The following is a 17,626-nucleotide window of genomic DNA, read 5'->3' on the forward strand; positions in this document are numbered from 1 at the left end:
CGGCTGCCCCTGTTATCAGAAGAGCTCTTGTAAAGGGAAAGGATATTACAATGAGAGAATTGGGCTTACATTAATTAGTTAAAGAGACTTGATTAATTGTTGCAATTTAACTGAGATTGCATGTTTGGGGTTATGTGAGATTATCTCGACCTTCAGTTTATAAGAACACCTTCATTAGCTAAAACTACAGCAAACACGTGCAGGAAAAAAAAACCCGGGTGAAGAAACAAATGTATGTTTTCTGGTCCTTTCTGCAGCAACCTAAGCAACAACAAGCTGAGAGATATCCGTGAAGGGGCCTTCGATGGAGCGGGTGGAGTGTTGGAGCTGCTGCTAACTGGGAACAAGCTAACGGGACTGCAGGGACGCATGTTCAGAGGCCTCGGTGGCCTGAAGACCCTGTGAGTGTTATTGTGTAGTTCTGTGTGTGTGGGTGTGTGTGTGTATGTGTGATAATTAAATCGTTACATTTTATTAAGAAGAACTGGCAGTGCTTTTCGGTTTATATGGGGCGGATGCAAATAGAAAGGAAGTGCAAAATTAGAAACCCAACTCCTAAATTAGAGAGGGAAAAACAGCTGCATGAAGGAAAGCTGTGTTAGGCATCAGCATGTCTGCAGCATCTAAAAATGTTCACATTTCAATTTATGAGCCTTACACATGTCGTCTCAAGGCGCTTCACAAAGTCAGGTTCATACATTCTAATTAATCCTAACCATTGAACAGTTCAGTCAGATTCAGTTATTTATTCAAATTGGATAAAAAGTTTTTCTATCTAAGGAAACCCAGCAGATTGCATCCAGTCAGTGACTTGCAGCATTCACTCCTCCTGGATGAGCATGTAGAGACAGTGGACAGTCACTGGTGTTGACTTTGCAGCAATCCCTCATACTGAGCATGCATGTAGCGACAGTGGAGAGGAAAAACTCCCTTTTAACAGGAAGAAACCTCCAGCAGAACCAGAACCAGGCTCAGTGTGAGCGGCCATCTGCCACGACCGACTGGAGGTTTGAGAGAACAGAGCAGAGACACAAAGAGAACAAAGAAGCACTGATCCAGGAGTACTTTCTATGGGAAGGAAAAGTAAATGTTAATGGATGTAGCTCCTTTAGTCGTTTCATCTAGAAAGAAAGAACAGATAAACTCTGATCCAGTTTTCAAGGTTAGAGTCTGAAAGAGAGAACATAGAGTTAGTTACAGTAGAAGCTCAGTCAGTAGCCATGTCTTGGAGACACAGTGTTAAATACTGAAAGACAGGGCCAGAAGCTTAGATGATGCCCCTCTCCAGAAAGTTGTCACAGGTAGATTTAGAGTCAGGCCAGGTGTAGCTTCTAGAAAGAGAAAAGAGAAAAAACATAAAGTTAGAAGCTGAAATAACAGCAAATAATGCAAAATTGGAGAGTAGTATGAGAATGTAGCGAAGAGGGTGAAAGTGGTCCTTATGTCCTCCAGCAGCCTAAGCCTATAGCAGCATAACTACAGAGATAACTCAGGATAAACTAAGCCACTCTAACTATAAGCTTTATCAAAAAGGAAAGTTTTAAGCCAAGCCTTAAAAGTAGACAGGGTGTCTGCCTCACGGACTAAAACTGGGAGCTGGTTCCACAGGAGAGGAGCCTGATAACTAAAGGATCTGCCTCCCATTCTACTTCTAGAGACTCTAGGAACCACCAGTAAACCTGCAGTCTGAGAACAAAGTGCTCTGTTAGGAACATATGGACCAATCAGATCTCTGATGTATGATGGAGCTAGATCATTAAGGGCTTTATATGTGAGGAGGAGAATTTTAAATTCTATTCTGGATTTAACAGGGAGTCAATGAAGGGAAGCTAAAATAGGAGAAATATGATCTCTCTTTTTAATTTTCATCAGAACTCTTGCTGCAGCATTTTGAATCAGCTGAAAGCTTTTAACTGCATTTTGTGGACATCCTGATAGTAAAGAATTACAATAGTCCAGCCTTGAAGTAACAAATGCATGGACTAGTTTTTCAGCGTCACTCCTGGACAGGATATTTCTAATTTTGGCAATGTTCCGGAGATGAAAGAAGGAAATCCTAGAAACCTGTTTAATATGGGATTTAAATGACATGTCCTGGTCAAAAATAACACCAAGGTTTTTCCTGTGTTGTAATTCTGCTGTTTTTTATTTCACTTTACTAAACTACAATGTCCATGATGCACTGCAGCAGATCGTGTATTTCCTGCTCCTGAAAAGCAACATGTTACCTCGAGACAAAAACAGAAGTGAATAAAAATAAAATAAAATAATGTTTAACTTAAGTTTTAAAGAGGTTAACCTGCTTAAGTTTTTGTAATTCTGACAGAAGTTGACCTTCTCAGTTTAACATAATGACGCTCTATCTGTTATCAAGCATTATACTTATTTAAGTGGTTCTTTATCAACTCCCCATAGGTTTGATATATAATTAAAACAATCTAAAAGCTGATATTCTCCAGGAACATTACTTGAACATAACACATTATTGGACTGAGTTTAATTAATCATGCTTTATTATTGACTCACCTGGGTCGTTCTAACATTGTGTTCACCTGTTGTAATTAATCAGCATCAGGTCCACCTCAGATTGATGCTAGACGTTGAACCAGAACTCCCATCCGGCCTTCCCTGCACTGGTTCTCAGTTCATTTTACAATTAATTTAAAATTTTACCTTTTAGGACTTAAAATGACACCAGGCTCCACAGTATATCTTGGACCTTCTGATAGATCCTGCAGGTCAGAGGTTGCTGATGCTCCAAAGCACTCGCTGTCTACCTGCTGGGGACTCTGGGACCCTCTTCCTATGTGTAGTTGGTGCATAGATTCTCCTGGAAGCACCTGGAAGCCCTTTTCTACAGAGACGACAGTTAGAGCAACACTTTGTGATTTTAAACTCAACTGTTTGCTGCCAAAATTCATGCAGTGGTCTGCAAAAATTCTGTCTGAGCTGGGACTCTAATCACCGATCTACGTTAGACCAACCAGAAAGAGTTTCACTCAGTCAGTAATCTTCCTAACGAGGGACACGCTCGTTCTAAGTCTCAGACTTCCCAACAAAAAGGGTAGTGTCCAATTAGGGCTCATAGGACAGTGGATGAATCATGAACCTGTGTGTGTGTGTGTGTGTGTGTGTGTGTGTGATGACTCTGAAATGCTATCATGTACATATATGCGGACTAATGACTCTCTAATGGCATCATGGCTGTCTCTGTATTATGTTAAGAGGCTCCTGCTCCAGTAATAGCCCCACTAACCTGGTTAGCGTGTCCCAGAGATTGCTAATGCTAACTAACTCACTTATGGTCCCACATGGCTGCATGTCTGGAGCTAATGTCATATTAAAGTCTGTCGTGGATGTCCAGCAGGGACTGCTTTGGAGTTACCCCTTCCTTTTTAAACATCACATCATGGGTGGAGCTTCTCTAAGATAAAATCTTCTCCTGTTTTAAGGTTTAAAAACCTGACATAATTCAAACAGTTTCACAAATGAATTTTTCTCAGGATCATTCTGGATTCTACTGAAAGATTTATCTCTAACCAAGAAGCTGCTTTATTTCATAGACTGAATTGGGAGATTTCCTATGTTTTTCAGAAATCAGAATAATTTCAATAAAACTAATTATGTGTAATGATGGAATATATTTACAGTTTATTTACTATAAGATCATCTGTCTAATGAATAATTAAACATAGTAACAAAAACCCAAAATAAACAACATTTCTGTGACTGTAAATGAACATTCTAAGTTTATCTTATCTCGTTAAAGTTTCTGGACTCTCTCAAAAGTTTTCAAGAAAGGCACTGGTGGAGTAATTGTAAGGTTAAATACCGGATTTTATTCTGAGAGGAAAGTTTAGTAGAGGGAAAAAGATGGCAAACCTGCTAATGCTTCACCTGTCTCTTGGAACCGATTTTGGACCATGGCAGGTGGGGTTCCCGTCCTCTCCTGGCACTGGGTTTAAATGTCTCTGTGATTCTACAGTTTGGATCACTCTGGAAATGGACTGTTAAAGAGACAAAGTCATGCAGTGTAAACAGATATGATTATGCAACCAAAATGGAGCAGGTATTCAGGCTGTTTTGGTTCTGTTGGGCAGAATATTTTGTTAGATTCTATTTCATGTGTTTTTCAAGTGTTTCTCTGAGCTCAGCCACAGTCTGAGCTCAGAGAAAACATCACCCAATCAGAAGACCTGAAACGCGGCACAGCCAATGAGAAAAGAGGAAACTTTACAGCAGGTAGAGTGAAGAACGCTAAAAACAAACCATCCTGGTGGACATCTACTATCTTCAGACTGGAAGCAGCTTCTCACCCTCAAGGTTCTCCACATGTAATCAGTCTGTAGAATCAGGGAGGCTAACACTCATCAATCACTGATTAAACTAACCGCGGTTATTTTAAAAGCTTTTTATTCTTTTACATTATAAAAATATGATTATTTATATTCAAAGGGCAGTTTAAAATGTATCAAAATAAAAAGATTTTGGATCCTAACAGAACAGTGAGGTCCCACAAACACGGACCCACAGGGTTTAAATGGGCTGCTAGCCATTTACCTCTCAGAGGTTCCGAAGGTGCTCACTCCTTTCAGGTCCCTGGAGTCAGGTTGAGCAGATATCCTGGATGTTCTGCTGTTATTTATGAGTTTATTGTTTCCTGTTGTTTATTCATCTACATGTAGAGTTAGACTTGATTTGATTTGAAAGTTTCAGGACATTATCTGCTGGATAATAAACCTGAAGTCCTGGCAAAGTCATTTGGACTACAGTAGTTAAATGTGCGAGCAATGTCAGATCTGGGGTGTTTGTATGCGCTGGAATGATGTCATATATGTGTTTCCAGTATGCTGCGGAGCAACCAGATCAGCTGCATTGACAACAGTACCTTCACGGGTCTGAGCTCAGTGCGTCTGCTGTCCCTGTATGACAACAGGATTGCTAGCATCGCCCCTGGGGCCTTCTCCACCCTCCACTCCTTGTCCACCATGTAAGTCTGAATCTTCTTGCTGCTTCGTTCTGGCATTTCTGTTCTCACCCTGCATTCACACTCCTCTCAGCCTCTCGTCTGTTTGTCTTTATTTCTTCCCTCCTTGGGAGATTCACAGCTTAATATTTGTGCACATGTTGCTCTCTGGAGCCCATCATCCTCACAGATGCTCTCCATCATTACTGAGTAAATTGGCTCGGATCCCAGGACATTTGTTATCAAAGCATCTGCACACACACACCCACACACACACACACACACATGGCCATACTTGGACCCGTTCTGGAGCTGCAAGATTGTTTTTGTCCTCCCAGAGAAGAGCGCACCTGCTGCAACAAAGAGCTGCATTATTGGATGGCTTGTTTGCCTAATTGATCTTGTTTGTTTGGTTTGGATGTGAGTGTTTGTGGGAAGGAGGAGGATGCTTTCATTAGTCTGATCAGGCCGATTAGTGCTCAGTTTGTGCCAGAAGAGAAGGAACATTGGTTGTAAAGTTAAGATAAGGATCGTCTGACATCATGGATCTACAAACCTTCATTTCTTCAATCCTCTGACCACCCAGATGGAAAGTTTGTTGGTGAAATATTTGATTGTCTTCATAAAATTCTGCAGGTCTGTTTTAAGTGCTTTTTTGGAGTGGAGGAAAAGAAAATACAATGGGGACCAGGAGGTGGAAAATAGGCAGTTTCTCTGCTGCAGACGTAGAAGAAATATTTAAAATCAGTCTGGCATCAACCCTCGCTCTTCTATTTCTGCTTAGGAGTTCCACTCCAACATCTGTCTGCGATCAGGCTTGAAGGAAAGATCTTTGTTTCTTTGTTTTTCTCTTCATTCATCTGTTACCTTCTGCCTCTTCTCCCTGGTTCCCCATGTCTCTGTGTCTCTGTGAGGTTTGTTCATTTAATTAAAAGATTAACACACTAAAGGGATTCAGGGTGCAACACCTGAGGAAACATATCCCCCTGTCTGTAGCAGCTTTCATTAATACCAGTTACACTGAATGCAGCATTTATGTGCATTAGTGAGGTTTTCACTGCTTTTCTCACTGAAACGCTCCATCTTCATCAGGATGAAGTGGTCGTCTGCCTGAAGCTGATGATTATGTTCAGAACATCCTCATCTCCTTCACCCTGAAACATCTCTCTTCTCTGCTGGATTTAAAACATGGGATCAGACCAGGACAGTATCAGACCAGAACCCAATCAGACCTGAACTGGATAAGACCAGAACAGGTTTACACTAGAACAGGCTGTAACCAGGACTAAGTCAGACCGGAATGGGTCTGGCTAAAATAATACTTCATCTACAACCCCAAATCCCTGACAAGTTGAAAAGGAGACGCCGCGGATGCAGAGCAGGAGCAAAGAGAAGAGCAAGAAGGAGGAAGTTCAAACCATCTCTTCTATCGATTCTGATTGGCAATGTGAGATCATTGGGAAAGGTTGGATGAACTCCAAGCCCTACAAAGAACCCAGTCTTAGTATTGGGAATGCAGTATTATGTGTTTCACTAAGACTTGGCTGCAAGAACATATCCCAGACTCCAGCGTCTCTCTGCCAGGCTTTCTGACCATACCAGCAGACAGAGATTTAAAGAGGAGCGGCAAACGCAATGGAGGTGGATTAGCATTACTTGAACAACAGATGGTGTCATCCAGGGCATGTTACTGTGAAGTGTCGTCTCTGCAGTCCAGATATTGAACTGTTAGCAGTACGTTTTTGTCGATACTATTTACCCAGAGAGTTCACCAGTGTTATAACGGTTTACGTTCCACCATCACATGTTGCCGACACCGCATGTGATGTCATCAGCTCTGTTGTTGCTAAGCTACAGACACAACACCCCAATGCATTTGTGGCCTATATCTGGTCATTTTAACCATGCTTCTCTCCTTGCTACACTTCCAACGTTTCAACAGTTTGTCAGCTGCTCTACCAGAGAAAACAAAACAGATTTGTTTTATGCAAAGGACTCTAAAGCAAAACAAAAAATAAATGCTACAGCTTTAAATTGTGCGTGTCCACTTGGTGCTCCTGATTTGATGCTTCCACCCTGTTCTGTTTAAATGGATCTCAGCAAAAATGTTGCATGAACCATGTTTTAAAAAAGCAATAAAATTCATTGAGTGGTGACAAAAAATGAATAAACAGAGCAGATAACCTTTTCTTTCTTTTCTTTCACATTCTCTGCTGTTATTTACTAAATGAATAAAAATAATGGATAACCTTTCCTCCATTCTCTTCTTCCTCTTCTCCTTGTCTCTGATCTAAATTTATGCAAACAGTCCAAAATGTTTTTTTGTTGTTTGTAAAATCAAACACCCCTCCATTATTCAACCTGGGAATGACGTAAACTCTTTTGTAGGATGTTATTTGTGCCGTTTATTATTTTCTGTCTAATTTGGAGCATCTTCACTGTTTCCCTGACCCTGTGATGACCTCCTCCTCTGAATTCATCCTTCATTCTTCCCACAGTAACCTCCTGTCCAACCCGTATGTGTGTGATTGTCACCTGGCCTGGCTCGGTCAGTGGCTGAAGAAGACCAGAGTGGTGAGCGGGAACCCCCGCTGTCAGAAGCCGGCCTTCCTGAAAGAGATCCCCATTCAGGACGTGGCTGCCCCTGACTTCACATGTGATGGTGAGATGTTTCTTCTTTTCTCTGCAGATGTTTATCGTTGTGGTCCTTTGGCTCCACTGAATATTCTTGGAATCGTGTTTGTCTGTAAACTCTGGTAAGCCTGGTGTAAGAACCAGCTGATCTACAGGAGATGTGGAGATGTGCAGCAAACATTAGAAATTATACAGAAATGCGAAGAGAGGCGTTCTGCAGCCGTGGGTCCTGTGCAGACCACAGCCTGAGTAAACTGTGAAAATGGGATGCAAAGGTGTGCTTATAAAATAATTACTGATCCAAACTTCTAACAGAGTTCTGTAGTTTGCTTGAACAATTTTTCAGGGGACTGTTTTCAAGAACATTTCTGACAGAAAATAGTTTCAGGAAGGAATTGAATCTGAAATCTTGGGATTACATTTTAGTTTAGATATGAAGGTCAGAAGATAAAGAGAAAAAATTATATTTCAGATTCAAATTAAAGATTCCAAGAATTTAAAAAAACTAAGAAAAAAAGTCCATATATTCAACCATCCATCCGTCCATCCATCCATACACTTTTCTAATTTCCTGCAGCCATGTACTGGAAATGAATTTGGGCAATAGTTAGCTGGGTTGGTTTATGTACAGAAACTCAGAGATGGTATCAGACCGTGATGTTCATTCTTGCATTTTGTACACACACATTCACATAAATCTGTCCATACCACCCTAGCCACCACCCTAATCAGAGCTCTTACAGTCTTTAGAGTGATGACTTATGTCTAAAGTTAAATCTTGCTCATCCTACTTAAATAAAAAATAATGACAGGAAGGTGGGGAGCAGTAAATCATTAATGCAAATTGGAAATTAGGTTTGTTTGACCTTTTTTATGGCACACAACTTCTTATGTCATGGAAATCAAAGATCCAGACCAGCAGCAACATAAAATCGATTGTTCTTTGGCTCAAAAGCAACTGTCAAATGTTTGAAGACGTCCTGCTGACGCCAAGACAAACAAACTGTCCGATATAACCTCCTATAACTGAACATTTTAAATGGGTTTCCAACAGAGCAGAGGCAAAGGAGCACACACACAATCTGTGTTCAGTCTATTTCTAGCTGAGCAGAACGACCGTTAAGGTGTCCAGATGTAGCCGGAGGAAAGGTAAAGTTAATTGAATTTGTGAGAAGATATTTAACGCACATTTAGATGTTAGTTCAATTAGCCGAGTATAGAGTGAGGCAGCCCCGGGCTGCACCTCCCCCTGGACTCCAGAGCAACACGCAGCAGATTAGACGTACACATTTACACATGCGGACAATACACGACCCCCCTTACAGGCCCAAAAGCACTCATTTATTCAACATTTAGAGATTCGGTCAATTATAAAACTACAAAGAGGACGACAAAATGGCCACAGGACACCGGAGGGGGCTGACAAGTACCAAGTTCTGTACACATGGAGCCTTCATTTAATGCAGGGTGGGGACCATTTGGGAGGTTGGTGGTTTGATACCCAGCATGGACACACTCTGATAAATGAGAAGAACAATGTTTAACCTTAAGGAGACTGTGTATCTGAATGACCTTTTGTGGCTTGTAGTAAGAATGCTGAGTGGAAAACAAGCGTAGTAAAGTACTCTGAGCCATTTACATGATTTCATTTTAAACACAGGGATAAACACACAACAAAGAGTTCAGATATGAGACTGTAAACCTTCCCTGTTCAAATCATACCAAACTCAAGCTCCAGTTGTGTTGTGATTGGCCCGCCTTCCAGTTCTCATTATCCTTCATTATGGTTTTAACTCAGCTTGTTTTACATTTGGGACCTCGGCTCAGCTGCTTACGTTCTGCACGGCTCCTTCAGAGCTGTGCTTGTATGCATATGTGTGAATGAGGGAGGTGGAAGAGGCTCAAGCCAAGAGCAACACACGGCTTTCATCTCTGATCCTTTTTATCAGAGCCTTTGAGTGATTGCAATCATTCTGTGTTTGTGTGAAGTGTATGCTCATTACAACCACACTATCTTTACAGCAAGACTAAAATGAGCCATGCGTGGACAGTCTCAAGTTGAATCATTTTAAGTAGCAGATTCCTGCAGAGAAATTTGCAGAAAAAACTGTTGCCAGTCTGCCTTTTGTTTCTACTGCATATGAAGAGGCAAATGAAGAGAACTGGGTCATAATTTACTTAAAATAATGACCCGGTTCTCTTTGTATGCCTCTTCATATGTTTGGCCTTCCTTTTTTCATTTCACGCTGTAGCAAATGTACATGGATCAACGGCTAAACCTGGCTGCTTAAAGCTCTTTTGAACATTTGGAACAATTCTACAGTATGAGCTTCATAAATACCATACGAACTGCACTTATGCATCACATCTACACGATTTCTGTACCCACTCAAGTGTCACAGTAATAATAACGTTACTTAGGCTCATGCGATAGTATGCAGAAGCTCTGTCTGCGCTAATGAAGTTTCACTCCCATTAGCATGCCGAATACTAGAAGTGGCTCCAACAGCATGGCATTGCAACCTATTGTTTGGATGAATTCAGCCTATAATTATTTGAGCAAAGCAAAAGTAGAGAAAATATAAAATGCTTAGCAGTTGTTTGCAGAATAAAGTTTGTTTCAAATAGGAGGTTTTATTGTGCCAAAAGTGACATAAACAAGTAGAAAAATCGGTTGCATACATTTTATCTGCAAATAATCTCTATGCTGTAGTTTGGTAGACACCCTTTCTCTCCTACCTCATCTTCATCATCATCTTCACCAAACTAGTAATGTTACCAGTCTGGTCTTGTAATATGAGTGGGCTAAACAGGGACCACCCCCAACACAACTCGATGTTTCACAAAATGTGTTTCATTTCTTCATATTTAGACCCACAGAAGACACATTTTTCCAAAAACCAAATTAAAGGAAAGCTAACAGACAGTGACAACATCTAAAGAAAGGCTGGAGACCATAGAAGGCCTTGTAAGTTCGGTAGTGTTGACCGGATTTGTTTTACACTCACAGAATCAATCAGAGCAAAGGAGCCGGGCCTAAACATTAATTCATTTAAATAAAAACTGAAACTTTTCCAAATTTACATCCAATCACCACATGTTAGATGTGTTTCCTGCAGCTGCCTGAAAATCTGTGCCGAAATAAAAGTTGCAACTGTATCTGTTTTTTTTTGTTTTTTATGTTGAGATATAAAACCTTTCCAAGATTATATGTTTAAATTTGGGTTGTAGGTCCAGAGCCGGCTGACTTCAGTCAGAGTTAACATCTGGTCATTTTAAAAGCATTATAACGAAACATGCTTGAAAGAATATGACCAAGTTTTTCCTCTTCTGTTATCGCTTTATCTCAAGCCATCCCTCTTCCCTTTCTTTGCTTTCCCTTTGATCCTTCAGGCTGCTCAGTTTCTCTGTCTCTTTCACTTGGTCTTCATCCCTCTTGTTTCTTCTCTTCTTTTTGTTTTCTACTTCAACATTTGTCTTGTCTACTCTCTCCAGGTGTTGAGGATAATGGCTGTCTTCCTGCATCTGGATGTCCTGACGTCTGCACGTGCTCAGACGGAGTGGTGCGATGCAGCAACAGAGGGCTGCACGCTCTCCCCAAGGGCATTCCCAAGGACACCACGGAGCTGTGAGTTAGGGGTGCTGAAACATTCACCCACAGACCTGTTTTAACATCACGACCTGTGTTCATGACACAGAAACAGAAATGAAAACGCGTGGTTGTTGTAGAAAACCGAGGCTGAAACGATGTTAGTTGAGATCAGAAAATTAGAGAGCGCTGAAACCTGAACCTCCACCAGTAATAATGAATTATTGCACTCACAGGCATAACCACAAACACATAGGAGCAGAGCTCTGGCTGTGAAATGGGCCTAGGCTACAGGGTCAATAGCAGTGATTAGGTATTGATCAGGCTGAAGAAGACACTCCATCATGCTGTCCACATGACCTACTTATGACCTAAGGGAGCGGCAGGAGGCCACTGGTTCATGAAATATGTGAGTGTACCTCTGAGCTCCAGTGAAAATCTTGTGTCTGATTAAGTTTCATGATGACTGGAAGGTAAACACTGATTTGTTCTCTGTTTACTGTAGAAAGCCAAAAACCACCAGATTATAATTACAGATGGTGACGCTTCTGTCGTAAAAATAAACGACTTCAGACTCGACTTAGACTTGACTTGGATTCATGGTCTGAGACTCGAGTCTTAATACCAGTTTTTATCTCCTGTGATGAAGAATTAAAGGAAGCCAGTATCCAGACAGCAGCTGCATCTTTACTATTTAGAATATAGAACAAAGGTTTCATTGTGGCTTTAGAAAATAATTTCCCAATATTATTAAAACTTCTACAGCTTAGAGGGAGAAGAAACCCCTTCAGACCAGATTTAGAGCAACATCTAATGAAGGAGAGAACAACATAAAGACAGGGACAAACAGCTGTTAACTTAGTCGTTACAAAGACAAAAAAACTAGAAACTCAACATTAACAGGTCTTAGTCTCTTTCTATTCTTTTTCTTAGAGCATAAACGCATATTTATATTTCTAATTACATTTGATCAATTTTCCAAAATGTCAATCAGCGTTTAGGAGATTTTTAGGTATAGTAGATTAAATGTTAACAGATTAAAAGATAACTGTTAGTAAAGATTAAAATACTGAAGGATAAATATTAAATGCTCATGTAATAACTACGGCCTGAGGACAAACCGTCCAGGTTTGGATTCCTGACCTACAACGATGCAGACTTAAGAGGTGACCTGGATGCTAATTTCATTAGAGACTTGGACTTGGGAACCTGTCTGTTGAGGGTAAATACCTGTGTGGCTGCTGCAGGTCAGCACAATGAAACCAGGATTTAGTCCAGACCCGTTTCAGGCTGACATCACGGGCACCTGCTGTAATCTCAGACCCATTTCTGGTTTTGAAGCAGAATGGGTCAGAGGCAGATTTTTATGATTCTGTTAATTTTACCATTAACTCAATGAGCAGGTCCTCCAGTGTGTCTCTGGTGGCTGTAATGGGACATCGGTTTGTCCTGATCTGGAGCTCATAGCTGTCTCCTGTCCTCGCAACCTACGTGCTCCATGAAGCCACCTCCTGGTCAGAGTGGAGCTGTTTGAAGGCTGGCCACAGGAAATGATTGTTTATTACTTGAATAAGATAGAAAGTTACTGCTTCGCTAATCTTTATATCGACCAGTTTTAAAATGATTTTTCCATTAGCCACCAAAATTATTTACAACCCCTCCCCCACCCTGAATATTAGGGTGATGGTAAGGAGGCCTTCCAACCTCGGAGACTTGAAGCTCATAAATATAGGCAGCTCCCAAGAGTTTGATTCCAGGCACCTCTAGTAAAAATATCGTGGTTCACCGTATTTACACAGAAAACGTTAACAGCAACATGCTGCATGATCTACAGGTAAGCCCAAAATTATTCATACTCCTGGCAGAATGAGGAGAAATAATTTGACCAACATTGTTTCTTCTGACTGGAAGCAACATAAACATTTTGAAGTGAACGAACCCGAGTCCAGATTTGGTTCTGAAAGAGAATCTGTGGAGGAAGCCAAAGATTGGGGTTATGGTAAAGAGACCTTCCAACCTTAGAGACTTGGAGATCGCCAGAGGAACCATGCAGAAAGCTGCTCAGCTGATAGAAGATAAGTTTGAATACTGTGATAAAATAGTTTAGAAGGGTATAAATCACTTTTTTTAAATTAAATGTGTATAAAACAGATGTTATTTTATGATACTCCTAAATCTTTTTTTGTCTCATTTCCTCTCAGAAACGAACTTCCTGATGGAATGAAAATAATTTTACTTGTAAATCGAGGTTATGAATAATTCTGGACTCCAGCTCTGACCCTCCTCCTCCTCCTGACTGCTTCTTATTTCCTCTGTCTTTCCTCTTTAGGGAACAGTATGAAACTTTACCACAGAAGGTCTGTATGTACGACCATGCATGGCCCAGTAAATGATCCATCCATGTTTCCTTACAGGTACCTGGAGGGGAACATGCTGTCATCTGTTCCCAAGGAGCTGGCAGTCCTGAAGCAGCTGTCTCTGGTGTATGTACCTCTCATATACTACAGAACACACTGAACACACTGCTGTTGTATGACTCTGCGGTGGTTGTTTGTTCACAGGGACCTGAGCAACAACAGCATCAGTACAGTGGCTCCATATACCTTCAGCAACATGACTCAGCTGGCCACACTGTAAGTTCCTCAAGCAACAGCATGATGTGCAGATATGCATGGATTGGGAATGTGTTGATGTGGATGAATTCTCAAAAGGCTCTTCCTTCCACTACTTTCCTCTTCCTCATATAGATATGTTGTCATTCTGGTCCTTTTTTTCTGACACTCTCTCCTTCTTCTTCCTCATGTCTTGACCTTTTATGCCACATTGCTCATTTATAATATATTATTTTGCCCATATCCTAACCTGCCAGTTTGGTTCAGAGTTTTGGTTTTTATGTCAGACTAAATGGAAACAGCTTCTTCGTTTCATTTTTCCTGGGAGAGCCTGCTCTTGCTTTTCATTTTCAGATTCCTCAATCCTTTACCCATTCGTCACATAGTAACCACAGATCCCAGTGTATTTTATTGGGATGTTATGTGACAGATCAACATCAAGCAGTGAATAATCTGTAGAGTGGAAGGAAAATTAAACATGGTTTTACATTTCTTATAAAAAACATTCAATATGACCAATGAGGAGCCACTTTATTAGTAAACAGAGTCCATTGTCCAGAATCTGTGGCAAGACCTGAAAACGGATGTTCCCCGATGCTCTCCACTCTCCAAACTTCAATCTGTAGATGTTCAATGCTGGTGGAGCCATACCCCAGAGGACCAGCTGTTGGACCTGCAAAGAACAGTGGTTCTACAAAGTTCTGACTCACAAGGACTGAATATGAATTCACACCACACTTCTCAGGTTTCATTTAGTAAGATAAAAGCCCTGACTCATTTTCCTTCTACATCACAGATATGCGATATCTACTCTGTGTTGGTCTGCTTATATGCTGTAAGATTGGACTTCCACCTACAGTCAGCTCAGATCTTCTGTGCAGCTCCTAAAAACACTGGAAGCTGCAGGTTGAGAGAAGAGTCACATTTTCCTCATGTTCAGTTGTTCTAATCTGCTCCTTATTAAATTTATGAGCTATTTAAACCTGATGATGCTTCATTATGATGTTTGTTATCATAGTAATAAAGTCTGAAAACTGTTTTTATTGAGTCATTTTGAAAATAGTCAGTAATTCAGTCATTTTCTACCGCGTATTCCATAGTGGGTTGTGGGGAAGCTGGTGCTTATCTCCAGCAGTCTATGAGCAAGAGGCGGGGTACACCCTGGACAGGTCCCCAGTCCATCGTAGGGCAACACACAAACAACCATGCACACAGTCATTCACACACCTAAGGGTAATTTAGAGAGACCAATTAACCTACCAGGCATGTCTTTGGACTGTGGGAGGAAGCTGGAGTACCTGGTGAGAACCCAAGTATGCACGGGGAGAACATGCAAACTCCATGCAGAAAGAACCCTTGGGAATCGAACCCAGGATCTTCTTGCTGCAAGGCAACAGTGCTACCAACTGTGCCAACGTGCAGCCCCATCTTGAAAATAGTTTCATGCTGATTCAAATGAAAAAGGCAATTGTAATTTTTGTTTAAATTTGTAAAAAAAATCTTATTGAACAATAGTCTGTAGCAGTTTTATTTATTTTGTTTTTCATGTGTTTGTGTGTGTGCCTCTTCCAGCATCCTGAGCTACAACCAGATCCGCTGCATCCTACTCCACGCCTTTGATGGACTCAGGTCTCTCCGCCTGCTGTGAGTAGCACGCTTCATCCCTGAGTGCTGCAATGGGTTCAGTGTTCTGCTCCCTGCTGTGTGTTGGGTTCATCACTGAGCCACATCACAGTTTAATGACGACTCTGCTTTTAGAGCAGGTGGAGGTCCTGGTCAGAGCGGCCATCATTTGTTGCTTTAGGTTAAAGGAGAAGCATCTGTATGTTGTGGCCTCTCTCTTGTCAGCCAGCGTCTCTTCATCCATCTATCCTCTCCTCCTTTTCCCTGCCTCCACCCAGGGTTGGATGTGATGAATCGACTTTCAGCCTTGGTCTCTCTCGGTCATCCGTTTGGTTGTCCGCCCTCTGTCTCAGAAAACCCACACAGCGTCCATGTGAATATTACTTTCTGGCCACCGCCACCCATCAACCCCGATGTATGCATGAGGGACACAAACCAACCACAAACATGCAAACCTGTGCAGGAACACAGATTTTTATATTTTTGGGACAGTTTAAACCACATCTTATCCATATTTTTTGTAATATTTTGTAATAAATATCCATGTGTGTTTGTAACACTACATAAACCATTTACAACCCACTGCCAATCTGTTATCTAAAGATGGGGGACATGGTGGTTTTTACAGTAAAATACTGATTTTATTACACTTTCTTAATGAAAGCAAAGGTCTTAAAGAAAACAGAACAAAACATTTAGACCAAAATGGTACAAATTTGGCAGCTGATGCAAAAAAAGCTTTTTTTTTTTTTGCAAGATTCTTGCTGATGAATTCAAATCTTCCTAAAATAGAAAATGTTATGTACAACACTCTTCTTTTAAAAAGCTTTTTGCTTTAATTTTAATTTGATAGTAAACAAGACCATAAAAATCCATCGACTTTTACTCCAAACCTGACTTGGGTGCAGCCCAATCTGTGTGATGGAAATTCTTGCAGTAAGCATTCTAAAGTGTGTGACCTTTTTTATCTCACTCCTCTGAACATCTGTGTTAGAGGAGGAAGCTGTAAAACCATTATCAGAAGTTTAATGGTTAAAACCCAGTTAGGATGATGTGTTGGGAAGGACAGATGGGTTCCTAGATAACTTTGTCACCTCTGAACCTGAGAAGGGTCTGGGGTCATAAAACACAGACTCTTTGAAGTTGAGATAAAACTGTCATGTTCTGGTATAAATACTGTATGTAAATGTTGATCAGGACTCTGTTTCACTGACTAACCTCAGTGTCAGAGTCATTTAAACGCTGAATGCCTTTGAATAAAACTTATAAAGACAAAGTCTTTATAAGTTTTTACCCACTTTGATAAGAAAATTCCACAACATCGGCTTGTAATGAAATTATCAAACTTGCATTTTGAAAGAGAGAGTGACTCGAATTCCTGCACTTGCTACTGAGAAAAGTCACATTTTATTTTTTGGCTCTTCAATGAACATCTGATTTAGGCCACAAATCTTTTCTTTTAATCAGTTTGTTTAATTTAGCTATTTTGCATTAATAAAATCTGACATTTAGTAAATATGTTGACATCATGGACGGGCGATATGGAGCTACCTTTCATCACAATATTTTGTTGTATTTAAGGTGATGTTGCTTATGTGGGTAGTGTGTTCAGAGAGACGCAGTGTTAAATACATAGTATTTTTACATGTAGGCCAAAATCTTGGTCCCATCTGATCAGAGCATCTTCTGCATGCTGTATCTCTTACATGGTTTGTAGTCCTGCTAACAGGACTTCTTTCAACCATAACTTTCCTCTTATCAGTATTCTCTAAATGTTATATTTGTTGAGTGCAAATAATAGTTGTCCCACCTGAGCTGTGGATCTCTGCAGCTTCTCCAGAGTTACCATGGTCCATTTGGCTGCTTCTCTCATTAATGCTCCTTGTCCAGCCTGTCAGTTTAGGTGAACATCCGTGTCTTGGTAGGTCTGCAGGTGGTCCATCCTCTCTATGTTCAGATGATAGATTGAACAGACCTCTGTAAGATGTTCAAAGCTTGGATATTGTTGTAGAACCTAACCCTGCTTTAAACTGAACCAGAACCTTCTCCTTGACCTGTCTGTTGTGTTCCTTGGTCTTCATGATGCTGGTTGTTCTCTGATGTTCACTGAAGAACCTCTAAGACCAGAAGCAAAACCGCTGCAGTTAGACTCGGGTTCAGTTGCGCACAGCTGGACTCTGATTAGTGATTCAGGAGGCAACT

The 17,626-nt window shown here is 40.8% G+C and overlaps 1 protein-coding gene across 1 annotated transcript in view; it reads left to right on the forward strand.

Annotated features, from left to right (window-relative positions):
• Window positions 1-17,626, forward strand: part of slit3 (slit homolog 3 (Drosophila)) — a 304,073-nt gene that overhangs the window by 248,709 nt on the left and 37,738 nt on the right. The window contains exons 17-23 of the mRNA XM_047353248.1: window positions 258-401; window positions 4,847-4,990; window positions 7,465-7,628; window positions 11,096-11,228; window positions 13,604-13,672; window positions 13,751-13,822; window positions 15,374-15,445. Coding sequence (XP_047209204.1) covers window positions 258-401; window positions 4,847-4,990; window positions 7,465-7,628; window positions 11,096-11,228; window positions 13,604-13,672; window positions 13,751-13,822; window positions 15,374-15,445 — 798 coding nt within the window. The remainder of the gene's footprint in view (window positions 1-257; window positions 402-4,846; window positions 4,991-7,464; window positions 7,629-11,095; window positions 11,229-13,603; window positions 13,673-13,750; window positions 13,823-15,373; window positions 15,446-17,626) is intronic.

This window comes from Girardinichthys multiradiatus, chromosome 23, assembly GCF_021462225.1.
Source record: "Girardinichthys multiradiatus isolate DD_20200921_A chromosome 23, DD_fGirMul_XY1, whole genome shotgun sequence".
Classification (NCBI taxonomy): Eukaryota; Metazoa; Chordata; class Actinopteri; order Cyprinodontiformes; family Goodeidae; genus Girardinichthys; species Girardinichthys multiradiatus.